At 44.8% G+C, this 18,548-nt stretch overlaps 7 protein-coding genes across 7 annotated transcripts; 5 read left to right on the top strand and 2 right to left on the bottom strand.

The window, feature by feature from the left end:
• Nucleotides 1-1,824: 1,824 nt before the first annotated feature.
• JR316_0013021 (uncharacterized protein) lies at nt 1,825-3,827 on the top strand (the record flags this gene model as incomplete). Its single annotated transcript, XM_047898636.1, has 10 exons — nt 1,825-1,914; nt 1,976-2,030; nt 2,091-2,139; nt 2,204-2,245; nt 2,298-2,346; nt 2,399-2,431; nt 2,559-2,717; nt 2,778-2,831; nt 2,887-3,083; nt 3,131-3,827. 10 exons carry the CDS (start codon nt 1,825-1,827, stop codon nt 3,825-3,827), a joined length of 1,425 nt encoding a protein of 474 aa, XP_047742184.1.
• A 2,643-nt stretch (nt 3,828-6,470) lies between these two features.
• JR316_0013020 (uncharacterized protein) lies at nt 6,471-6,854 on the top strand (the record flags this gene model as incomplete). The annotated part of the gene is made up of 1 exon (XM_047898635.1): nt 6,471-6,854. The coding sequence occupies one exon, from the start codon at nt 6,471-6,473 to the stop codon at nt 6,852-6,854; it is 384 nt and encodes a 127-aa protein (XP_047742183.1).
• A 169-nt stretch (nt 6,855-7,023) lies between these two features.
• On the top strand, nt 7,024-8,189 carry JR316_0013019 (uncharacterized protein; the record flags this gene model as incomplete). The annotated part of the gene is made up of 2 exons (XM_047898634.1): nt 7,024-7,939; nt 7,990-8,189. 2 exons carry the CDS (start codon nt 7,024-7,026, stop codon nt 8,187-8,189), a joined length of 1,116 nt encoding a protein of 371 aa, XP_047742182.1.
• A 537-nt stretch (nt 8,190-8,726) lies between these two features.
• On the bottom strand, nt 8,727-10,332 carry JR316_0013018 (uncharacterized protein; the record flags this gene model as incomplete). The annotated part of the gene is made up of 10 exons (XM_047898633.1): nt 8,727-9,112; nt 9,166-9,228; nt 9,284-9,341; nt 9,392-9,445; nt 9,496-9,600; nt 9,648-9,674; nt 9,725-9,795; nt 9,856-9,892; nt 10,103-10,131; nt 10,308-10,332. 10 exons carry the CDS (start codon nt 10,330-10,332, stop codon nt 8,727-8,729), a joined length of 855 nt encoding a protein of 284 aa, XP_047742181.1.
• A 1,214-nt stretch (nt 10,333-11,546) lies between these two features.
• Nucleotides 11,547-13,313, top strand: JR316_0013017 (uncharacterized protein; the record flags this gene model as incomplete). Its single annotated transcript, XM_047898632.1, has 11 exons — nt 11,547-11,577; nt 11,650-11,667; nt 11,754-11,840; nt 11,908-11,941; nt 11,999-12,006; nt 12,079-12,099; nt 12,159-12,256; nt 12,323-12,427; nt 12,487-12,552; nt 12,608-12,665; nt 12,721-13,313. The coding sequence occupies 11 exons, from the start codon at nt 11,547-11,549 to the stop codon at nt 13,311-13,313; spliced, it is 1,119 nt and encodes a 372-aa protein (XP_047742180.1).
• A 381-nt stretch (nt 13,314-13,694) lies between these two features.
• Nucleotides 13,695-16,335, top strand: JR316_0013016 (Rho guanine nucleotide exchange factor scd1; the record flags this gene model as incomplete). Its single annotated transcript, XM_047898631.1, has 7 exons — nt 13,695-14,063; nt 14,128-14,316; nt 14,377-14,550; nt 14,602-14,688; nt 14,739-14,831; nt 14,890-15,328; nt 15,383-16,335. 7 exons carry the CDS (start codon nt 13,695-13,697, stop codon nt 16,333-16,335), a joined length of 2,304 nt encoding a protein of 767 aa, XP_047742179.1.
• A 131-nt stretch (nt 16,336-16,466) lies between these two features.
• On the bottom strand, nt 16,467-18,439 carry JR316_0013015 (uncharacterized protein; the record flags this gene model as incomplete). Its single annotated transcript, XM_047898630.1, has 2 exons — nt 16,467-16,510; nt 16,570-18,439. The coding sequence occupies 2 exons, from the start codon at nt 18,437-18,439 to the stop codon at nt 16,467-16,469; spliced, it is 1,914 nt and encodes a 637-aa protein (XP_047742178.1).
• Nucleotides 18,440-18,548: the final 109 nt, after the last annotated feature.

Raw genomic sequence — 18,548 nt, 5'->3', positions numbered from 1 at the left:
TGGTTGTCGGCAATGCTTTTGGTATATTGTTTGGACGAAAGGCCTCAACCAAGCACTCCCTCGGCATTCCCCGGCCGTATTAATATTTAGTGTTATTAATATTAGTCAGCAGCTTCAGCAACTAAAGCGTGACACTTTTCCACCCCCTTCAACGTGCAACTATCATGTTCCTGTTTCAACCAAAGCTATACTGTCGAAGATCTTTTTCGTATTTGTACTCACGTCGAAGAGAAATCTTCCATCTTTTCTTGGGAATCAGGTACATCGCTTGTTAATGATCAACTTCTTACTGGATCTACAGCCCACTTCAATACGTAGTAGCGGACCCCTATACTACGGTTATATCAAGATTACATCAAACCTCATTGCTTTCCAATGCACATTGTCAGGTCTGGACTGTGTCTGTCTCTTGCTGTGGCATATATGTTCTTGCTTATATCTACGTTCAGTTGAGGCCACATCTTAAATGCGTGGCTGTCTTATATGCTCGACCTCCTTCCGCAAAACAAACGCATCTGAAGGTTTTCTGTCTCAGCAACCTAGCAAGTGCTGACACACAGTCCTAACGACTACCAAACCATGTCTTCATCTTCAGGAAAAATCACTTTGATTGAGGCTCTAGATGCGCAGTCATGCCCGACGTTGCGACTAACAAGTATCAGAGATGCAAAATTCGGCCGCCGATTTCCTGGACTTTCTTCTTCAATGGGCACAGCGATTCTGGGACGTGAGTATCGGATTGTTTTAAACGCAAAAATGCCAGGTGAATTAAGTATCATTGTTGATACGCTTAAGTCTGTAAATTGAGGTATCCCCTCATCTCGGACATTGAGTATGGCCTTGTACCAACGTGGAGATCGATCTAACTAACTCTGGGGAGTCAGTAATAATTTACTCTTTTCCTTCGCAGAATTTGATTTTGCGAACACTGGTATACTCCATGGACAGTTGACTTAGGACGGTATTCGTTTTCGTTGTATGCTAGCAGCCATCCCAAGCGCCCATAAATAGAACACCCGCCTAACCCGCCGTCGATGATATCTACAACCTTTTAAGTATGATTGGGTAACATTGTTTCTGAGACTCTCGCTGCCTAAAAAATCTCGGTGATTTCACAGAGTAAGCTATTGGCTCGAGGGAAATAACGAAGTGAGTCTCTGGGCACCGAGCATGATTATAGAAGTGAACGATTACTCAGATATTCAGATTTTCATTGATAAGATCAAAGGGATATGAATCACATATCACAAGTTTACCCAGTACTCTTATTCCAGAGGATCACTCGAGTTGGTTTGTTGTACTTGGCCATCATAGCAACGTACAAACCGTTGTATCTCTCTGATCAAACCAAACATAGCCTCGATACCTGTCCGCTATTGGGCAGATTCTGGAATAATTACGACTAACAAGCGGGATCCTGTCTACCCAAAGAAACTTAGTAACCAACACATATCGACCTTCATCATCTATTGATCAATATATAAGGAGGTCAATCAAATTTTTCGGATTCTCACAAACGACAAGTGTGTCTATTTGGGATTGCACTTGTGATATAGAGCCAACGTTGGAATGAAACAATGTAAACACCACTTTCCCCACACGCCTCACCTCTTCCGATTCCTTTTCTTCTCATGACTCTGGCGCAGTCGTTGTCCCTCATTCATTGGTATTGCTGAATAGACTTCAGTTTCGTTTGCTTCACAAGGAGATTGATCGCTGGTCGGATTCTCCATTCACGCAGTGAGGTAAGTCGCAGGGCAGAATTTCTGGCCACTTGATTAGCTGACCAGGCTTGCTGTTGCTCAACCTAGAACCCTTGTCACGATGGCAGGCGCTGTGTTTTGGCTTGCTTTGTGGGTGGCCACAGGAGTATCTGTCGTTCAGTCAACATTCGTTACACCTAACTTACCACTGGTAGTGTAACCTTCTCCCTACTTTGGCCTCAGTGGTCCTCCTGGCTGACACGAAATTCTAGTCGTTTCTCTTCTCTTGGGGCGATCCAACCGCGCCATTTCCTGTGACCGTAACAGGTAAATTCTCATTACTCACAAACAAGCGAATAAGCTCATATCTAATGTTACTCTGTCCAGAACAATGCGAGACCCTTCATATCACATGGTCTCGAAGCTCTGCGACTGGGTAATCCTCTTATACAATCAATTTCTGTTAAAACGAACATTTTTTTAACCTTTTGTTTATCAAGGCCTAACCCAAGCGCTCCATATTTTCTTCATGTATACACATCGTAGGTTTTCAAATCATTGTACTAATACTCAACTCGGCTAATGATAATACAGAAACTTTATCCAACCTTTTATCATTCCAGCCGGAAGTCAACTTAGCTTCGTAGGTGCTACACGTTACACTTAGCGAGTTCATTGTTCATATATATCAATAGGACTGGACGGTTCCATTTGCTCCAGGAACTATAGTAAGTAATTAAGACCTGCGCAGTTGATGGTCTCCGGTTCTGATTCATCACCATAGTACCAGATATGCATGGTTGGATTGCCCATATTATCTTCATACTACTTTGTTTTAATATGAACATCTTGTAGTTTGATAATTTCGGAAACACTGGCGGCTGCCAGGACAGGTACACCGTCATCGCCCCGAGTTCACCACCTACATGCACAAACGTGACTTTTTCCCCACAACTAGAGGTCTCTGCGTTAGTGAGCAACGGGAACTTATCCCAATACGGGTTCATAGACCAGGTGAGTGTTATGGTCATTTGACGTTTAAAACTATCTCTGATAGATAGCTCACGTCATTAGTGTACAGATATATCTGTGACCCCGACCTCGGGGAGTCCCCCATTCACCTTAACAGTCAGTTTAACCTCTAATGGTATCTTTTGTGCCATGTTTGACATCATTTTTTTAGGTTGCGCCGGCTCTCCACCCTCCTTATAACATCACGTCACAGAACATGCAGCCCATCAATTGGACTGTCAGCCTTAGCTGGGCATCTCCGTTCTTCATCAGTTTGGCGGATTCAAAGGGAGCGCTATGGTCGAACGGGCCTCTTCATGCAGGGAGCGGCGTGTCTAGTGCATGCCTTGCCGGCAATGTGACTGTTAGGTCAGAACAATCTATTTCAGTTTGGCATATCTCTGATTATGCTTTAGTCATAATGTTAAAGTTCCGGTTGCTGTAGGGGCAAGTTTTGCCACATTGTTCTTGGGGGCTTTTCTAGCGGCAGTCGGATTGTACGTTTTGTCTCGACGGCGTTCCAAGGCCAATGAACAGGTGGCTTCACCTGTCTTATCGCGCTGGGCAGAGGGAAACTCGGAGCTTGGGCAGAGCCCCGCAGATCAACAGGTGTACCCATTTAGGCTCTCTCAAGCTGGATATCAAGGATCCCGAAATGAGGCAACTTTGAGAACGAAAATTCAGATTCCTCAACCGAGTTGGCTCCGCAATCGGAGGACTCTGTTTGAACGGCCCCCTAGCTACCCTCAGGAATACTCCCCATCCGATAGCGATCTTCTCAGCAGGACAGCTGGTGGGGGTACATTCCCTGGAACCCTCACCTCAATCACCTCCCCTGGTACAATCACGTCGCCTGGCACACTCACGTCGCCTGGTACACTCACATCGTCTGGCGTACTGACATCGCTTGGTGCACGCACGTCGCCTGGCACAGTCGAATCACCTGGCGCGAGTACATCACCCAGCCATTTATCAGCTGTGTCGAGAAACGCGAATAGTGAAAAATCATCCTTGTTTTTGGATGGAGAAGACCGACATTATGATCCTCTTGGCCCTTTGAGGATGACCCGATCAAAACGTAGTCCAACCATAAGTCGAGGATTTTCTGAATAATGGACCAACTTCTGCTGTACTGTTTATATTGTTTACTTGTTTACCGTTATCAAACGTCTCCTGTCTCTCTGTAGCCTGTCTCCGTACTGCGATCTGTTATCATGTTGGGTGCATTTGTATTTTTGTTTTCATTAAATACCCGTTCAGAGTCCGAGGTTTTCAATGATCTCTTTTCATGATCTAGTAGCAACTACTGCTATAAACAGTATTCTTAAAAGGGCCCGGTTCCTCTACATCTGACTCTGAAGCTCAACACGATTACTATTGGTTACTCAGGCAAATAAATGCCAATCGAATTGTCAAACCACGATCAAAGATTTGCCAAGTCCAGTGTTTAGTAAGCCGCTCACACGGCTGTCCCTTTGATAAGCGCTCGTTAATTCGATTTGACTTTACTCACATTACCATAGTAGACGCTTTGGATGTTAATGCTATCTGTTAAGTGCAAGTAATTTGTTCTGACATATATCCATCATCTGGTTTATTTAGACCCAGCAAGAAGATTAAAATACTGCTACCATATCGCCCGGTTGGCCTACGGAGCTATGGTTTAGGATGGAAAAAAATTCTGGGGAAATTAAGAGACAATTATCAAGTTCATCTACACATCGATGTTCTACGGATATAAACAAAGTCTGGTAGATCCAGTAATAAGAAGATCCAAATACCAGGTAAGCTATCTTATTCCCATCCAGCGTTTGGATGTAGGGCTCAACCTCGACTTCCGAACGGATTGCCGATCCGGCGACATCTTCCGGGTATCTTTCAATCTACGTTGAAAAAGTCAGAGCGAATATGCATCTAATCTGGGTATCTTCTTAACCACGGAAAGTATATGTCTATCTCATCAATGACAGCTTTCGTTGAAACTCACAATATAATCTTGCAGCAAAGTAGTTTCCAAAGTCATTCATTGCTCTACAAGCTGTATTTAATCATCGAAAAGATAAAATTCTACTTTTAGGTTTCATTCACTCAAAAGTCAAAGGATTTAAGCAGCAGTAGGCATTGGAGAAGTGTTTCACTGGTAGTATAACGTTGTATAAGCTCATTACTATAAGCAACCCCAATCCTTCTCAATGCACCAAGAGACAGAATATCCCGCAATTATGCTCATTAAGGACTGTAACACCACTAGAAGCAAGTGCCTTGGTTAATAGAGCATGCTTCCTTGGCCTCACGAGCAATTCCAGGGGAGGCAATCTCTCGTGGCTGTATGGGCAGTACTTTAATGAGATAAAAACATGTATCAGGATCACTATACTTACAAGAGTCGAGTCAAACTGTGCTAGCTCGGCAATAGGACTGGAAGACACAAAGGCTGACACTAATACGTGAATGGTTACATTAGATGGCCAAGTTTTTTATAAGATGGAGCAAATAACTATACGTACTGCAGCTAACAAGAATGGTGGCGAGCAGATAAAAATGCATCGTTTTCTAGTTTGAACTGAAGCGTTATGGTGATGGAGGTGGGGGATAAGTGCTTAGTTCTTGAATGTACTTCTCCTTTTTATGCACGAGCTTATGGTTCAGTCCCACGATGGGCAAGAGATCGTGAATGTGCGGCACTAATACTAACTGAGAATTGGTTGATGGCAATGAAATTCATGATTTCAACTATAGCCATTTTTCATGTCTATCGCAAATTTATCGACCGAAGACGCTCTCAAACTTGCGATTCCGCGTCTAAGAATAGCGACGACTTGTGCTCTGAAGGTCATGCGATACCTAAGATACCATTTTCAATCAACCATGCGCCACAGGTCTTTCCTCACAGCGGTACAAGCACAATGGAATCAGGCATGTGTCGTCTTTAAAAGTAAACTTCCGCTGAGTTTGTTAGTTAACGGGGAATAGTATCTGCGATAGTGGGCGTTGCATGTGCAGCGGCGGGTCATTGATATTCAGAGCATGGTGCTACGTCAAAATATTAACAAAGAACAAGGCATTGCATCACCCTCTAGGAAAATTATCTAAATTATACTACTCTAACCAAAGGCTGGTGAATTTCAAGGGTAATTGAGTTACTATGAGAGTTTACAACCGCAAGTATTCTTTCGGCCTGCAAAAATGCCGCCCTGCCGGATTCTGTTGAAACCCCGATTGGACTTCAACGAAGGTACGCTTCGAAGCTGATTGCCATGATGATACGCAGATACGCGTAATGCTTTGTCGCTTATTAACGATATCAATCTCTTCCAAAACAACTACACTCGAAACACAACCCCCTACAGTTCTTTGCCCATTTAAATAATAGCTTTGAATCATCACAGAGCTCAGGCGGAGAACATCCCCGCGCTGTAGCATTTTGGAGCCGTTTAATACTGCTTCGCCCATTGGGACCCTCGATAAAACTTTATCAATATCACTGTTGATTCTATCATCACTGAATCACGATCAAAGCCTGGAGAGGTATTAAGGGTAGCTCTCAACAGCAAACAAAGGCAATTTTGCATTCAAAACTACGATGGATGTTTCCCCATTTCCAACGTCATCATGCTCATGCTCTAAATCAGTCACCCCCTGAGGCACAACGTCACCGGCGCGGTGTACTATTTTTGATCGTCCCCCAACTCCGATAAAGTAAATCTAAGGGACTTCAGCGCTCAGCTTTGAATACCGACTTTAGTTTCACGTCGGATGGACGATCAAGCAGAATCGATGGTCGCTAATGGCGATAATTTGAATGCTATATCCGACGGCTTAGAAAGTGATTTCAGCGAGTCGCACTCAACTACCAGCCACACTGCTGTTCAATACGACACAAAACCTATCCTATCAGCCCTTCCTATCGACATCGTGTCCGATATTTTTATTATGGCATGTGAAGACGTCCGCAATCTAGAGACCGACCTTTTCCACCCACTCCCTCCGGTTCAATTCTTAATTGGAAGCGTTTGCAAAGCCTGGAGGGAGCTTGCGTGGTCCACTCCAGTCCACTCCTCGACTTTGGCGCCAAGTCAGGATTTCTCTTTCGCCAAGTCGCTTTCTCACTCAGAAGCAACTGCTTCAAGATTGGATTAAACGAAGCCAAAACTGTCCTTTGGACCTTCGAATCACCACCATACTTTCAAGGTCTGAGGTGGGATGGGAGCCGCCTGTAAACTATTTCCTTATGATTGCTAAAAGCTGCCGCCGATGGGAAAAGCTTTATTGTCAACCATTCACTGGCCTTTCGGTGGCATTATCTCAAATGACGCGTCCACGTTTCCCACTGCTGAAGACTCTCCAGGTTAACCTCAGAAGTTTGAAACCTCCTCCCCCTCACCTTCGGTGGGATTTTGACGACGCGATTAAACTTCAATACCTTCGAGCGGGCCTTGGAACCCCGACGAATCTGTCGGTTAATTGGGCAAACTTGGTGTACTTACAAACTGTCGTTCGGAGCGGCTTGAATCAGCCTATTGGGATATTGGGAACCATATTGGATGAATTTCGGCTTTCTCTCAGCAGTTTATCATTATGCGTTTCGTTGAGAACCCTAGATTGCAATCTCATCGGCTCATTCCCCGTAGAAAATTTGCAACCGACTATCTATCTTCGACATCTGGAGAACTTGAAGATTACCTCAGACAATTTTACTTGCGCTAGGTTCCTGAGCTACCTAAACACCCCATCCTTGAAAAAGGCCGACTTCAACCTCTCTTACTTCAACCTTGTCCTGGACGGAGTTGAAAGCTGGACATCTGCATTCCTCAACTTATCCGAGCGGTCGTCGTTCAACCTTTCGGAAATTTTCATTCAATCAGTGGGTCGCCAAAATAGCTATAATGACGAATTTGTGGATATGCTCCGTCAGTTAGCACATACCAGTTCCATCGAGCTGTTGACATTGTTATCAGCACCCCCTGACAGGTCGCCTCTTCCCGGTCGCATGATGGAACTCCTCACCGTTGATCCAAATCTCAGTCAAGAGGATCAAAAGGAACATCTTCCTTATCTGACCAGCTTTTGGTACAGGGGAGTTGTATCCTTTCCAATCAAACTCATAATCGCAATGGTAGAGTCCAGAATAAAACTTCAAGAAAAAGGAGATTGTAAACGGGCAGGCCATTTTTTGGGGCCACGTGGAGAAGCCTCTTCTTTATTAGCGTCAGCATTATTGAATGGTATGTTTGATATGCTGAATGGGAATAATTACTGATCGTCTTAACCGTAGCTCTCCCTCCTTTACACTTTGATGTCACATACACAAACCCTAATTGGATCGACGAACAGGATCCTCAGGACGTACAGTATTTAGGTGGTCTTTTGGAGAAAATATCTTCGAGCGAAAGGAAGTGCAGACTTGCTCCATTAGAGGAGTCATTGATGCGTGCGTATGGGTTTAGAGATGATTTATTTGACTGGGGCGTGTAAACGGTTTTCACCTCACTGGTTGGGGAAAGAAAGTTAGTAGAAGTTAAATTTCCAGTGTAAAATATTATATAACATGTTTCGATTCCAAATAAATCCGACTCATTTAGACTGTGTGCGCTATACCTAGACGTCTTTATTTAGAGCTATATATTTAGGGGCTTTTCGCGACGCGCAAGGACTGCGCATGTGCCACTAATTAGTAATCCATCAAATCACTGTTCAGCTAATTCGTCCACCGTACAAGTAACGCTGACCTAACGTTTCGATCCTCCAAGCGGCAAATTATTTTGCGATGCTGCAAGGATCGTGACCACATGAATTCGAAGACGAAGGAAGGAACATATCGTTCACCACATCACAATTAAGAACGCATTCCATCACTCGAAATTAGAATAGAAATCGATGGTACCATGAGCATAAGCAAGTCCATTCCAATCTTTTATACGGTACGGTATGATATACTACAATACAAGTCATTAAATCCTCACAAAGTACAACATATGAGCGTGTCGTGTCCATCAATACAAGAACGGTCATTTATCTGAAAGGATTAGGTGTCGGTTGGCTCGTCACGTCTCTCTCGCTGGGTCCCTCCAACGTCCACTGATAACCACCAGTGCCCTTCTGTTGCTCCGCAAGTTCGCCTTTGAAATTCTCTCCGCGGACATAACCAGGCGGCTTATTGTCATTCTCATAAGGAGGTACAAATGCGTCGTTATTGTTGAAGTTCGGTGGCGGGCCGGCGGGAGCTGGGTACGAGGGGTAATATCCAGGTGCATTGGGGTTGTAAGGGGGGTTGTAGTGCGTAGGGTAGTTGCCCGTGCGGTATGTAGCTGGTTCGCGAACGACATTGGCTGGGTGTGCGGGGTCAAGAACTTGGCGCAAGTAGCTGAACACAACGACCGTGAAGAAGCCAGCAATCGCTAGAAATTTGGTCAATATGAGGGCCAAAGTTATGACAAGAAACTCAACGAACCAGATACCAGCAGGAATGAGAGGATGTTGGACCAGGAACCACGGTTCCAGGACCTGTTGCACCCTAGATCGAAACATGAGGATCAATACAGCAAAATTTTACACGTAGATGTACTTACAGTTCTGGGCATCTTCTCTGGTAAGAGTACCACTACGGACAGGTCCGAAGATGCTCCCCTGCAACTGGTGAATACCTTTGCTATTAATGATATCAGAAAATAACTCACGTAGAAGACAGTGTCTCCCTCATTGAAATTGGTACAAACGTTGATGATTTCACTCTTCGAAATTGTCAGAGAAGCGGACTATATATATGACATCGACCGCATACCTTGAGGGTAAAGTGAATGACGATTTGGATCATACCAGCAACCATGACGATCAACGTGACGAGAGCTGATAGGTAGGCATACATGCGAACCATTGGGATTTTTTGCTAAAACAATTCAGGAACACATTCAAGTGAAATAAGTAACGACATACTGAGTATGCAGCAAAAATTCCAAATGCCTAATTGACCAGTGAATACCATGTATGATGTAATTTTGGAGATTGTTTACCTCAATACCAAAGACAGCGAGGTATAATGCTCCAACTATTATCGAGAAAGTTCCAACTTTCGATGCACCATCTGCAGTGATAGGGTGAGAAAAGAGTTATAATGAAGCCTAAGAAAGCCCAAATGACATACTATCGTTGTATATAGGAGCATTGCGGAGAAAGCCAATCTTTAATCACAATTTAGCACAAATGTCCGAACCAGCTAACAATTTAGATCACATACGCCACTAAATGACAGCATTTTAGCATAACAGCACAACGTAGGAGAAGGGAGGTTACTCACGATGCAAGGGCCCAGATGGCACCGATGGCACCGACTGGATAGACAATACCATGAGTCTCATCTGAATACCCAGATAAAGGGGTTTGAAACTTACATGATACCACAATCGGTCGTAGGTTCCGTCTGTAAACTCTATTCACAAAGTTGGAAGAGGGAGGTGCAGCTGGTCATAAGGCCCGATATCAGCATTCAGATCCTTGAATTTGTATAGCAACAACGCAGTGGATACAAACCTGAGTAATTGAAATACGTCAGGTTCCCAAGGTCAAATCACTATGAAAATGCATTGCAAAACGTACCTGGAGGTGGTGGTCTGTAATCCATTGTAATTCAGGTGGGAAGAGCGGTGGGGTGTTAGTCAATGCACCAGTGCAATAAGTAGGTCGTGGTTGTGAAGAGCAAGGCTGTCCACATTGTCAACGCCGAGAGCTCAATGCATAATTTATTTGGCTATATTTGGCTACTACTGCTGCGCAAAAGCCTGTGAAAAAGCTAAAAGCAGTGCACCCGAATGCACCCTCTCTATGGCACAACGCACATATTTTGCCTCCATCTGCCTTCAAAAAATCGCTCATTTGATGCAGATGAATGCAACTCACGTCAAGGAAAGACTCACGGCTTGCCTGCTCTAATCTTGATCTAAAACATGAAGGGCAGCAGCTCACAGAAGTGCTACATAATTACTTTGGTACCATTCCTTGTGTCCATAACAAGTTCTGAACGATTATGCATTCGAGATTCTTCATAAGTCACCTCGGAAATCGCAGTGCTTACAAGCCCATTGGATCAGCCTAATATTGTACGTTGCCGTGTAGCCTGCGGTTAACCATCGGGCTGTGCAATATAAGATTGGGCTCATCAGAAACCAGCACCCTTACGTAATCAATGGGCTTGGCGCCAAGAGCGGCCAAAATCCAGCTCGAAAAAAAAATCAAAAGTTATGTTGACGGAAAATGGTTTCAGACAAAAAGTTTAAAAAAAAAAAATTCATAAATGTGCATATACAATCCTTACTACTAGCCTTTATGCCCACAATAATAGAATTACACCTCAGAGGTCAAATTGTAGTCTCTGGAAGTCCATAATGAGTCTGAGAGGTATTACTTAGGCGTGACTTATTGTCACGTGTGGTCACGTGTACCATTATATAAGCGGCCAAAAGAACATTGTCAAATTTTCGAAAATCTCCCAAACTCGAGAAAACACCATTTCTGACGTGTTAGACTAAAAAAAAAGGAAAAAAATTAAAATCTTTATAACTTCTTGAGATCAAAATTTTTTTGAAAAAAAAAACCACAGATGTGTTCAAAGAAGCATAACCTACATATCTGTGGTTCAAAAATGTAGAATAGTGTGAGTGCAGAAGGGTTGAAAAGGTTCGGAGGTAAGCCAACTTTTGCTTACCTAAGGGGGTGCTGGTTCCTGATGAGCCCAATCTTACCCCGAACACTCCGGCATCAAATTCCAGAACATATGAGGACCCATCACTGGATTTTGTTCCTTTGTCCGGTACCACCACGTTCACACTGCCAGCCAGTATGATTCGCCCTCCTCCTCTTAAGCTTAAGCGTGAGTTACTTGTGTAGACACAGACACTATTGAGCGTATTGACCTATTGTTGACCTATAAATATTCTTGTAGTTGACAACAGGTTTCCACGTAAGTTACTCCTCTTCTGCGGACACCGTTTTCGCCATGCTGATGATTGACGGTCTCCAATGATATCTTTATATCGTGACCTATAGATCCTTTGCGCACTCCGAGCAAGCCGAAGTCCGAGTCGTTTGTCTCTCAGCTGTACAAGGCTAGTTGGAAGAACCCTGTCATCGCCGGTACGCCATTTCTGCGACAGCGTGCCTAGTGAGCTGGCATTAAAACATTCTTTCTGTTGTTATATAGTTGCTGGTCTCAACGGTTTACGATTCGCATTCGCGTGAGTATCTCAGTCTAATGATATTTAACAATTAAAAGTAACTCATACCCTTTGCAGAGCCGTATGTACATTCTGATGATACAGTTGGGTTCATGAATCTCATTTGAATGTGTTGTTGTAGCATAATGCTTTCCAAGATGCAATCGTTGATGATGCAGGTATGATATGTCGATCATTTGAATTCTATTGTATGTACTCATTGCTCATCTCCCTCCAGAGGCGGCAGAGAACCTCGCAAAGGTCTCCATCGCGCTGGGCGTGATGTATACAATCGCTTTCATAATTGAGTTGTACGGAATCATTGGTGTTTCTATGGTGGGTTATCAATGCTCTACAACAAATGCCCGTGCCCCTAATTCAGACACTGATAATGTCCTACAGCAACGTCTGAGCTTGATTCGCGTTTATTTGTATCTCACTTTCCTTGCGTCCTTGCTGATCACAAGCGCTGGTGTTGTAAGTGGTGTCGCTTATTTCCTTCTCGCGGTACGTTCAAATTAAACTCGAGTGGCTCGAGTTGCTTGGGTTACTGACCTATTTTTTAGGAGGAGTTAATGTGGGAGTGTATCGGGCTAGCTACTCAAGGTCGTGGATATGAAAAATCATTATTCGTAAGTGTTCAAGTTTAAAATTCTCTTCCTGAAGACAATGTCTTATTTTTCGCAGCGTGGCCGACCGTGGCCCGGGTCACCATATCCTATCGGACCTCGCGATGCCCGCAAACGTGAGTCTCGACTGGTTATCTCTGTACTTCCACCCCTAACTATTCATCTCATCAGAATGTGTCTATGCATGGGTCAACCACTCATGGTCCCAGATAGCCTCTGTTTTTCTTTTCTCCCTTATACCAGCCATCATTTACTATATCATGGTGTACACATACTACCAACAGACCATCGACCCTAAACACCACGCCAATTTGGAGCGCAACCAGCGACAGCCGGGATCAGCGACGCGCGAGGCTGGCGGCGTCTATCAGCAGGTTGGCTACTCGCGTGTATCCCAAGCTGCACCAGCACGCGACGACGCCTCAGCTAGCGGGATGACGACAAGCCGATCCCGCGCTGCGAATCCACCTTCTGCCCGCCTGCGCGCTGGCCGGGCACAGGTGCACGCCGCACGTTCGGTCCGCGGCGTCGTTAGCACAAGCACAAGCACCTCCTCAAGTGGCAGCAGTAACCCCGCTGGAAAGCGCAAGTTCGTCTCGCGCAGCCTGCAACGGAGCCACCGCCCCCCGCCGTTAATGCAGAGCCCATCTCCATTAGGACTGAGCGTGAATCTGACGCCTGGGCCCCCAACATATGGTCCCTCCCGGGTGTATGCCGCGTTCGCAGCCCCGGTTGCGTCTGCGGAGTACGACAAGTTCGTCTGATGATTGTGTCTCGTTTCTTGTCGTATACACGACACCACGCTCTTTTCTTTTTTTGTTCGATGGGATGGATCTTGGGGTACCGGACATACATTACAAGGACTTCCTCCATTGCGCAATCATGTCGACCTATATAAATTGCATACATCTTTGAAACCGATTTAACTGAAGATGAGCGACTTGCTTATAACTTTTAGAAGCTATCGAGTAGTAAGACTCAATTTGAAGTAAGACCGAGTGACTTCGAAGTCTGTCTTGAAGACGCATGACTGCAGTCACATAACCTGTGCGATGCAACAGTCACGGATGCTTGTATCACTGCCACCATGACTGAGGCAAGCACCGCTATAAAGACAGTGATTCCCCACGTCGTATCTTTAAGATATGGACGCCATAGCCAATACTCTTATACAAAGGCTACACAAGCTCAACGGGTTCACCGACCACTTTCCTAATCTTTCCCTTTTCCCGCCTACGGACTTTACGACGCATCTATGGGACATTCTTTCAACAGGGACCCCACTATGCTATGTTTTCGATCAACTACCGGAGGACGAGGACTTTGTGAAAATCAATCTATCATCACTCACAAAAAGTCCTTTTGAACAGAACTCTGACCGTGCCATGAAGGACGCCATTTCGATTTTTGCACTACAGGTTCGCGCCAAACCAGTTCTCGATAAAATCCCAGGATGCGAGATCTTCAGCGTAGAGGATTTCTGGGAACGCAAGTCAACAGAAAACTTTTTGAAGGTATGTAGTGCAACTGGTGACAGCCGTTAATATTAGTGAGGGCTAGAACAACCTATTGCGACAGGTACTCAATACAGTTAACGCCATTCTCGACTACCTGCCACAAGATGCCTTCAAAGGGGATCCAACCTCACCCTACCCTCCTCTCAGCGGCTTAGATACCATCGAATACAATAATTCCGTAAGGAACGCCATCATTCAGAATATATTGTCGACAGAACAAATGTATGTTCAAGACTTGAAGCTCATGCAAGTAAGTCATGCTAGTAGCCTTTCTGCGATATGCTTGCTTGATGACATTCAAAACACCTAGGAGTATGCTCTTGCCTTATATAACACCAATGTTTTTACCCAAGAATTATCTCGCATACTTTTTCCGAATCTGAAGGATCTACTCGAATTTCAACGAAGATTCCTGATGCGCCTTGAATTTATATCCAAATTACCTTTTCATGTACAACCCTGGGGCCAACAATTTATCAATGAGGTGTGCACATTTCGCTTGGTTCTTCGTCTATCTACTAATTTTGGTTTGAAGGAAGATGGGTTCGAGCTATACGATAAATACTGTATCAACTATGTAAACACACTTGAGCTTGTCACGGCCTACAAAAACGTCCTTTCAGTAAGTCCTGAATATTTTATAACAGCGAAATTTTGACCCATTCAATCTAGACTCTTAACCATATTATCAATGTCCAAACCGAGCTGCAAAGTTTCCTTCTCAAGCCAATTCAACGAATTCGTCAGTATCCTGCTCTCTTAGAGGTTCGTTTGTGATATTTCGCACTGCACAAAAGCGTCGTCGTTCAATACCCTGTATTAGCCGCTTGTCAAGACATTCACCCCCGATACTCATATGCACTACCAGGAACTAATGCGTGGCTTAGACGTCGCCCGCCGTGTTGCTGATAGGACCAATGGCGCCCAATATCGTGCAGAAAAGCCTAAAGTGTTGAATAATCTCTTAAAAAGGGTTCGGAATTGGAAAGGTCATTCTCCATCCAGTTTCGGAGAGCTTCGTGCCTACGATCTCGCCCTCGTAACAAAGAACGGAACTTCTAGGCCGTATGCGATCTTCCTGTTCGAAAAGATCCTTTTACTTTGCAAGGAGATGGGCCGGAAAAGGTATCCTGCACAACGCTATGCTGCACCGTCCGACGCAGACGCAAGTGCGATGTGGCAAAATGACAACCCGCTGGAGCTCAAAGGTCGCATATATCTTGTTCACATTCTTTCGATAACTTCTGATAGTGATACAGATGGTAAGCTATTTTCGTGTTCTCTGTTTGATGTGTGCTTAACTTTCTGTGGCGTAGTGATTGCTACAGCCCACGATTTTTGTTACCCTCTGACCATCATTTGGCTTGAAAACAATTTGCCAGAGTCGTTTACTCTGCAATGTCGACATGAGTATCAACGATCGCATTGGCACGGAACCTTTAAGAGCTTGATGCTAAGAGTTAATCCAGAGACCTTTGAACAACCCAATTCCAATTCTCCTCGACCAACCATTCCACCTGAGCGACGTCACGCTATTAACTACCATGCAAACTTTAGGCGCTCGGCCCTCCATAAAATGTTCGAGCACTCAGAAAGCTCCACTGGATATATTTCAACCAGTAGGGGAGAATACTCGCTTTCGGATTCTGATGGTGATGACCTCGAGGACTATTCTGAGGCGTCTTATCCTCCCTCCGGAAGGCAAACCCCACTAAGTGAGCGCCGATTGCACAGGTCGCGGAGTTGGCAAATTATAACAACAACAACAAAGGTCGATGGCAATGATATCAATGCTCGACGGAAGTTGGGACGAGTGAAAAGCACCAGTTCCCTCCCAAGGCCTATCCCTGAGGCATTCTCATTGTCAGACGTCGTGGCAGGCGAAAATCTCAGGTCACCAGTTGAATATAATCGTTCCCAGGCATCAAATCAGTCTCACTTCAGCGTTCATATCCCATCTCTGCAAATAAATGATGCAACCGAAGGACAAGATAATCCGTTGGATCACCCTTCTTCAACGACCAAAATCAAGATCCATTTCCAGTCACATATTTTTCTCATAAGGATGTCAAAGACAAGCGAATTCAGTGCGTTGCAAGATGAGCTGATGGCCAAAGTCAGGATTTTGGATCCCATACGAGCTCAATCAGGCGTTCAGCTTCGCATCAAGTATCAGGATGAGGACGGAGATATAATTTCACTGATATCAACAGATGATCTGCAGATGGCACTCGAGTGTGGGAGTCAAATTAGCCTATTTGTATCATGACTACGAACGACCTCAACTACGATTTACTGATGAACCTGTCGCAAATCTAACGGTATTTCTACATCGCATCGAGAATTTATGCGTTCAATTGAGTTTCACTTTGATTTTTAAAGGCTTGCTATGTCCTCGTTTTATGCTTCTCGTCGTTCTCTTGGTCTTGTGCGCAACTTCCTTCCTACAGATAGGTCTTTGTGATTAGTAATGTATATTCATACGAATAAAACTGCATCTGACCTAACTTCAAGGCCTCCAGTCGTCTGCACTTGGTCCATATGAGTGTTTCTGTATTTTCCCGGACATCCCATGATTTGACGCCTTTGATGGGTGGGTTTCCGACGGCGAGGACTCCGTCAGCGCTAGAAGAACCGTTCACCCAATTGTTTAACGTTATGACCAGCTCTCTGGATACCCATTTCACGTCGTCCATGTTGAGAATTAAGGTTTTAACGCCGCGTAAGCAATCCGATGCCCCATCTTCCTGCTTAGCACCTGACTCTGGACTGAGAAGCCATTCGAGCAAGCAGCTTGTACCCAGGTCATCAAGAACTAACACTAACTCGCTGAAGTTGTCTGTGGACAACAAATGATAGATCGACCGCATCGAAAGATAGTGGTGCTCATTGCCGTGGCTAAGTATGCATAAGCGCCCGAGTGAAGAGAGGCCACCTGGCTTTTTACCTCGGAGGAACGACACAATATAATCAGGGTTTGCAGTAAGTGACGTTAGATTTGTGAGAAATGACCCATTAATTGAAGGTAAGTTGGCTGCCGTGTCAATGGGTTGATTATCTATCAGAATTAATGTTTCAATTGTGTTATGACGTTGCAGAAAAGTCGTAAGGTCTTCGAAGGCTATGGCAAGGTTGCCAATTGTCAGAGTTTTCAAAGCTGGAAGTGCGATAGTGGGCAAGATGTGAGTCCATCTACTAGGTGGGAAAGACATTCGATGTATGGAGAGATTGGTTATTCCAGAACGCAGTGCATTTTGCGTTACAGCGGAGTAAACCGCATGGTGAAAGGGCGTGTCGCCGTCAATAAATAAAGACGATACAAGGGGCTTTGGGAATGAGTTGTGGTAGAATATGGGGTCTCTTTGCACCCCAGCGTAGAAAACATTAGAGGCATGCCCTTTCATCGCTACACCCGACGTGTTATTCCTAATTTCAATTGGTATCTCTCTGGCGGAAGATGTTGGGTGTGTGGTTGGTGACGGCATGATCCCAGAGGAAATTCCAGCCGCTGCCGAAGGTGGCAAGTCCGAAGCTGATGTGAATAATACATTTGAAGGCGACGCAGCTGTCTGGGACGTAGTGGATGAGTTCTGAGAGCTTGGTGAACGTGTAGTCCTTCTGCGAAAAAATGACGGCAGTGGAAATGACCAAAGTCTGCTATTTCTTCGCGTTCCGATTACAGCACTAGATGCCTCTATGACATTAGATGGTGCCTGTACAGAATCAGACTGAGAAGGCTGTGTAGACTGGTTGTCAATATTGGCGGGTTGCATGATTTGTAGAGGGTTGGTCACTCGAGCGAGTGTCGTGAATGTCACCGAAGATGTGATGTGGATGGTCGTTGTCGGCTCTGTGGACGCCGTGATTTGGCTAGGTACAACATTTGGCTGAAAAATTCGCACTGTAATACCACTTTTTCTGGGAACAGTGGTCACCCTGAGCCGTAGATGACGCCTTCCAATGCATGTACCCATGCCCTCGATGAGGTTCCGGAGGTTAGTTCCCCTCGAGCTTTCGGCGACAAACAATTCCACATCTCGAATCTCCTTGGCTCGACAAATCAAACAACGTACGCTGCGCATTTGCTCCAAAGTCGTCTTATGGACATAAACTTCAATTTTTCCGTATGACCTAATGAAAATATCACGTCTTGGCTCCCTGCTAATTTGGTGGTCAATTGGCGGAGATATCTTGATGCTCTTCTGGAACGTCGCCTCTTCCAGGTGAATGGCCATGGTATCCAACACTTGAGGCATGAGTATGTCGACAAATCTATGACAAGTAAGGGCAAGATGTGCCAGATGTATTCCTGCCTCAAGATGGGAGGCAACCTCCAAGAGCGTTTCCGTTGGAAGGTCTGTAATTTTAGCCATTCGATGATCCTCTATTATCACGGAATCGTAGGCAGCGAGTCTTGGTTAGGGGAAATCTTTTGGGTCCTGACAATAGGATTCTGAAAGAGGAGATTGTCAACCAAATACC

The sequence above is a fragment of the Psilocybe cubensis genome, chromosome 13, assembly GCF_017499595.1.
Source record: "Psilocybe cubensis strain MGC-MH-2018 chromosome 13, whole genome shotgun sequence".
Lineage (NCBI taxonomy): Eukaryota > Fungi > Basidiomycota > Agaricomycetes > Agaricales > Agrocybaceae > Psilocybe > Psilocybe cubensis.
The sequence above is the reverse complement of the archived record's forward strand: the minus strand, read 5'-3'. Positions and strand labels throughout refer to the sequence as shown.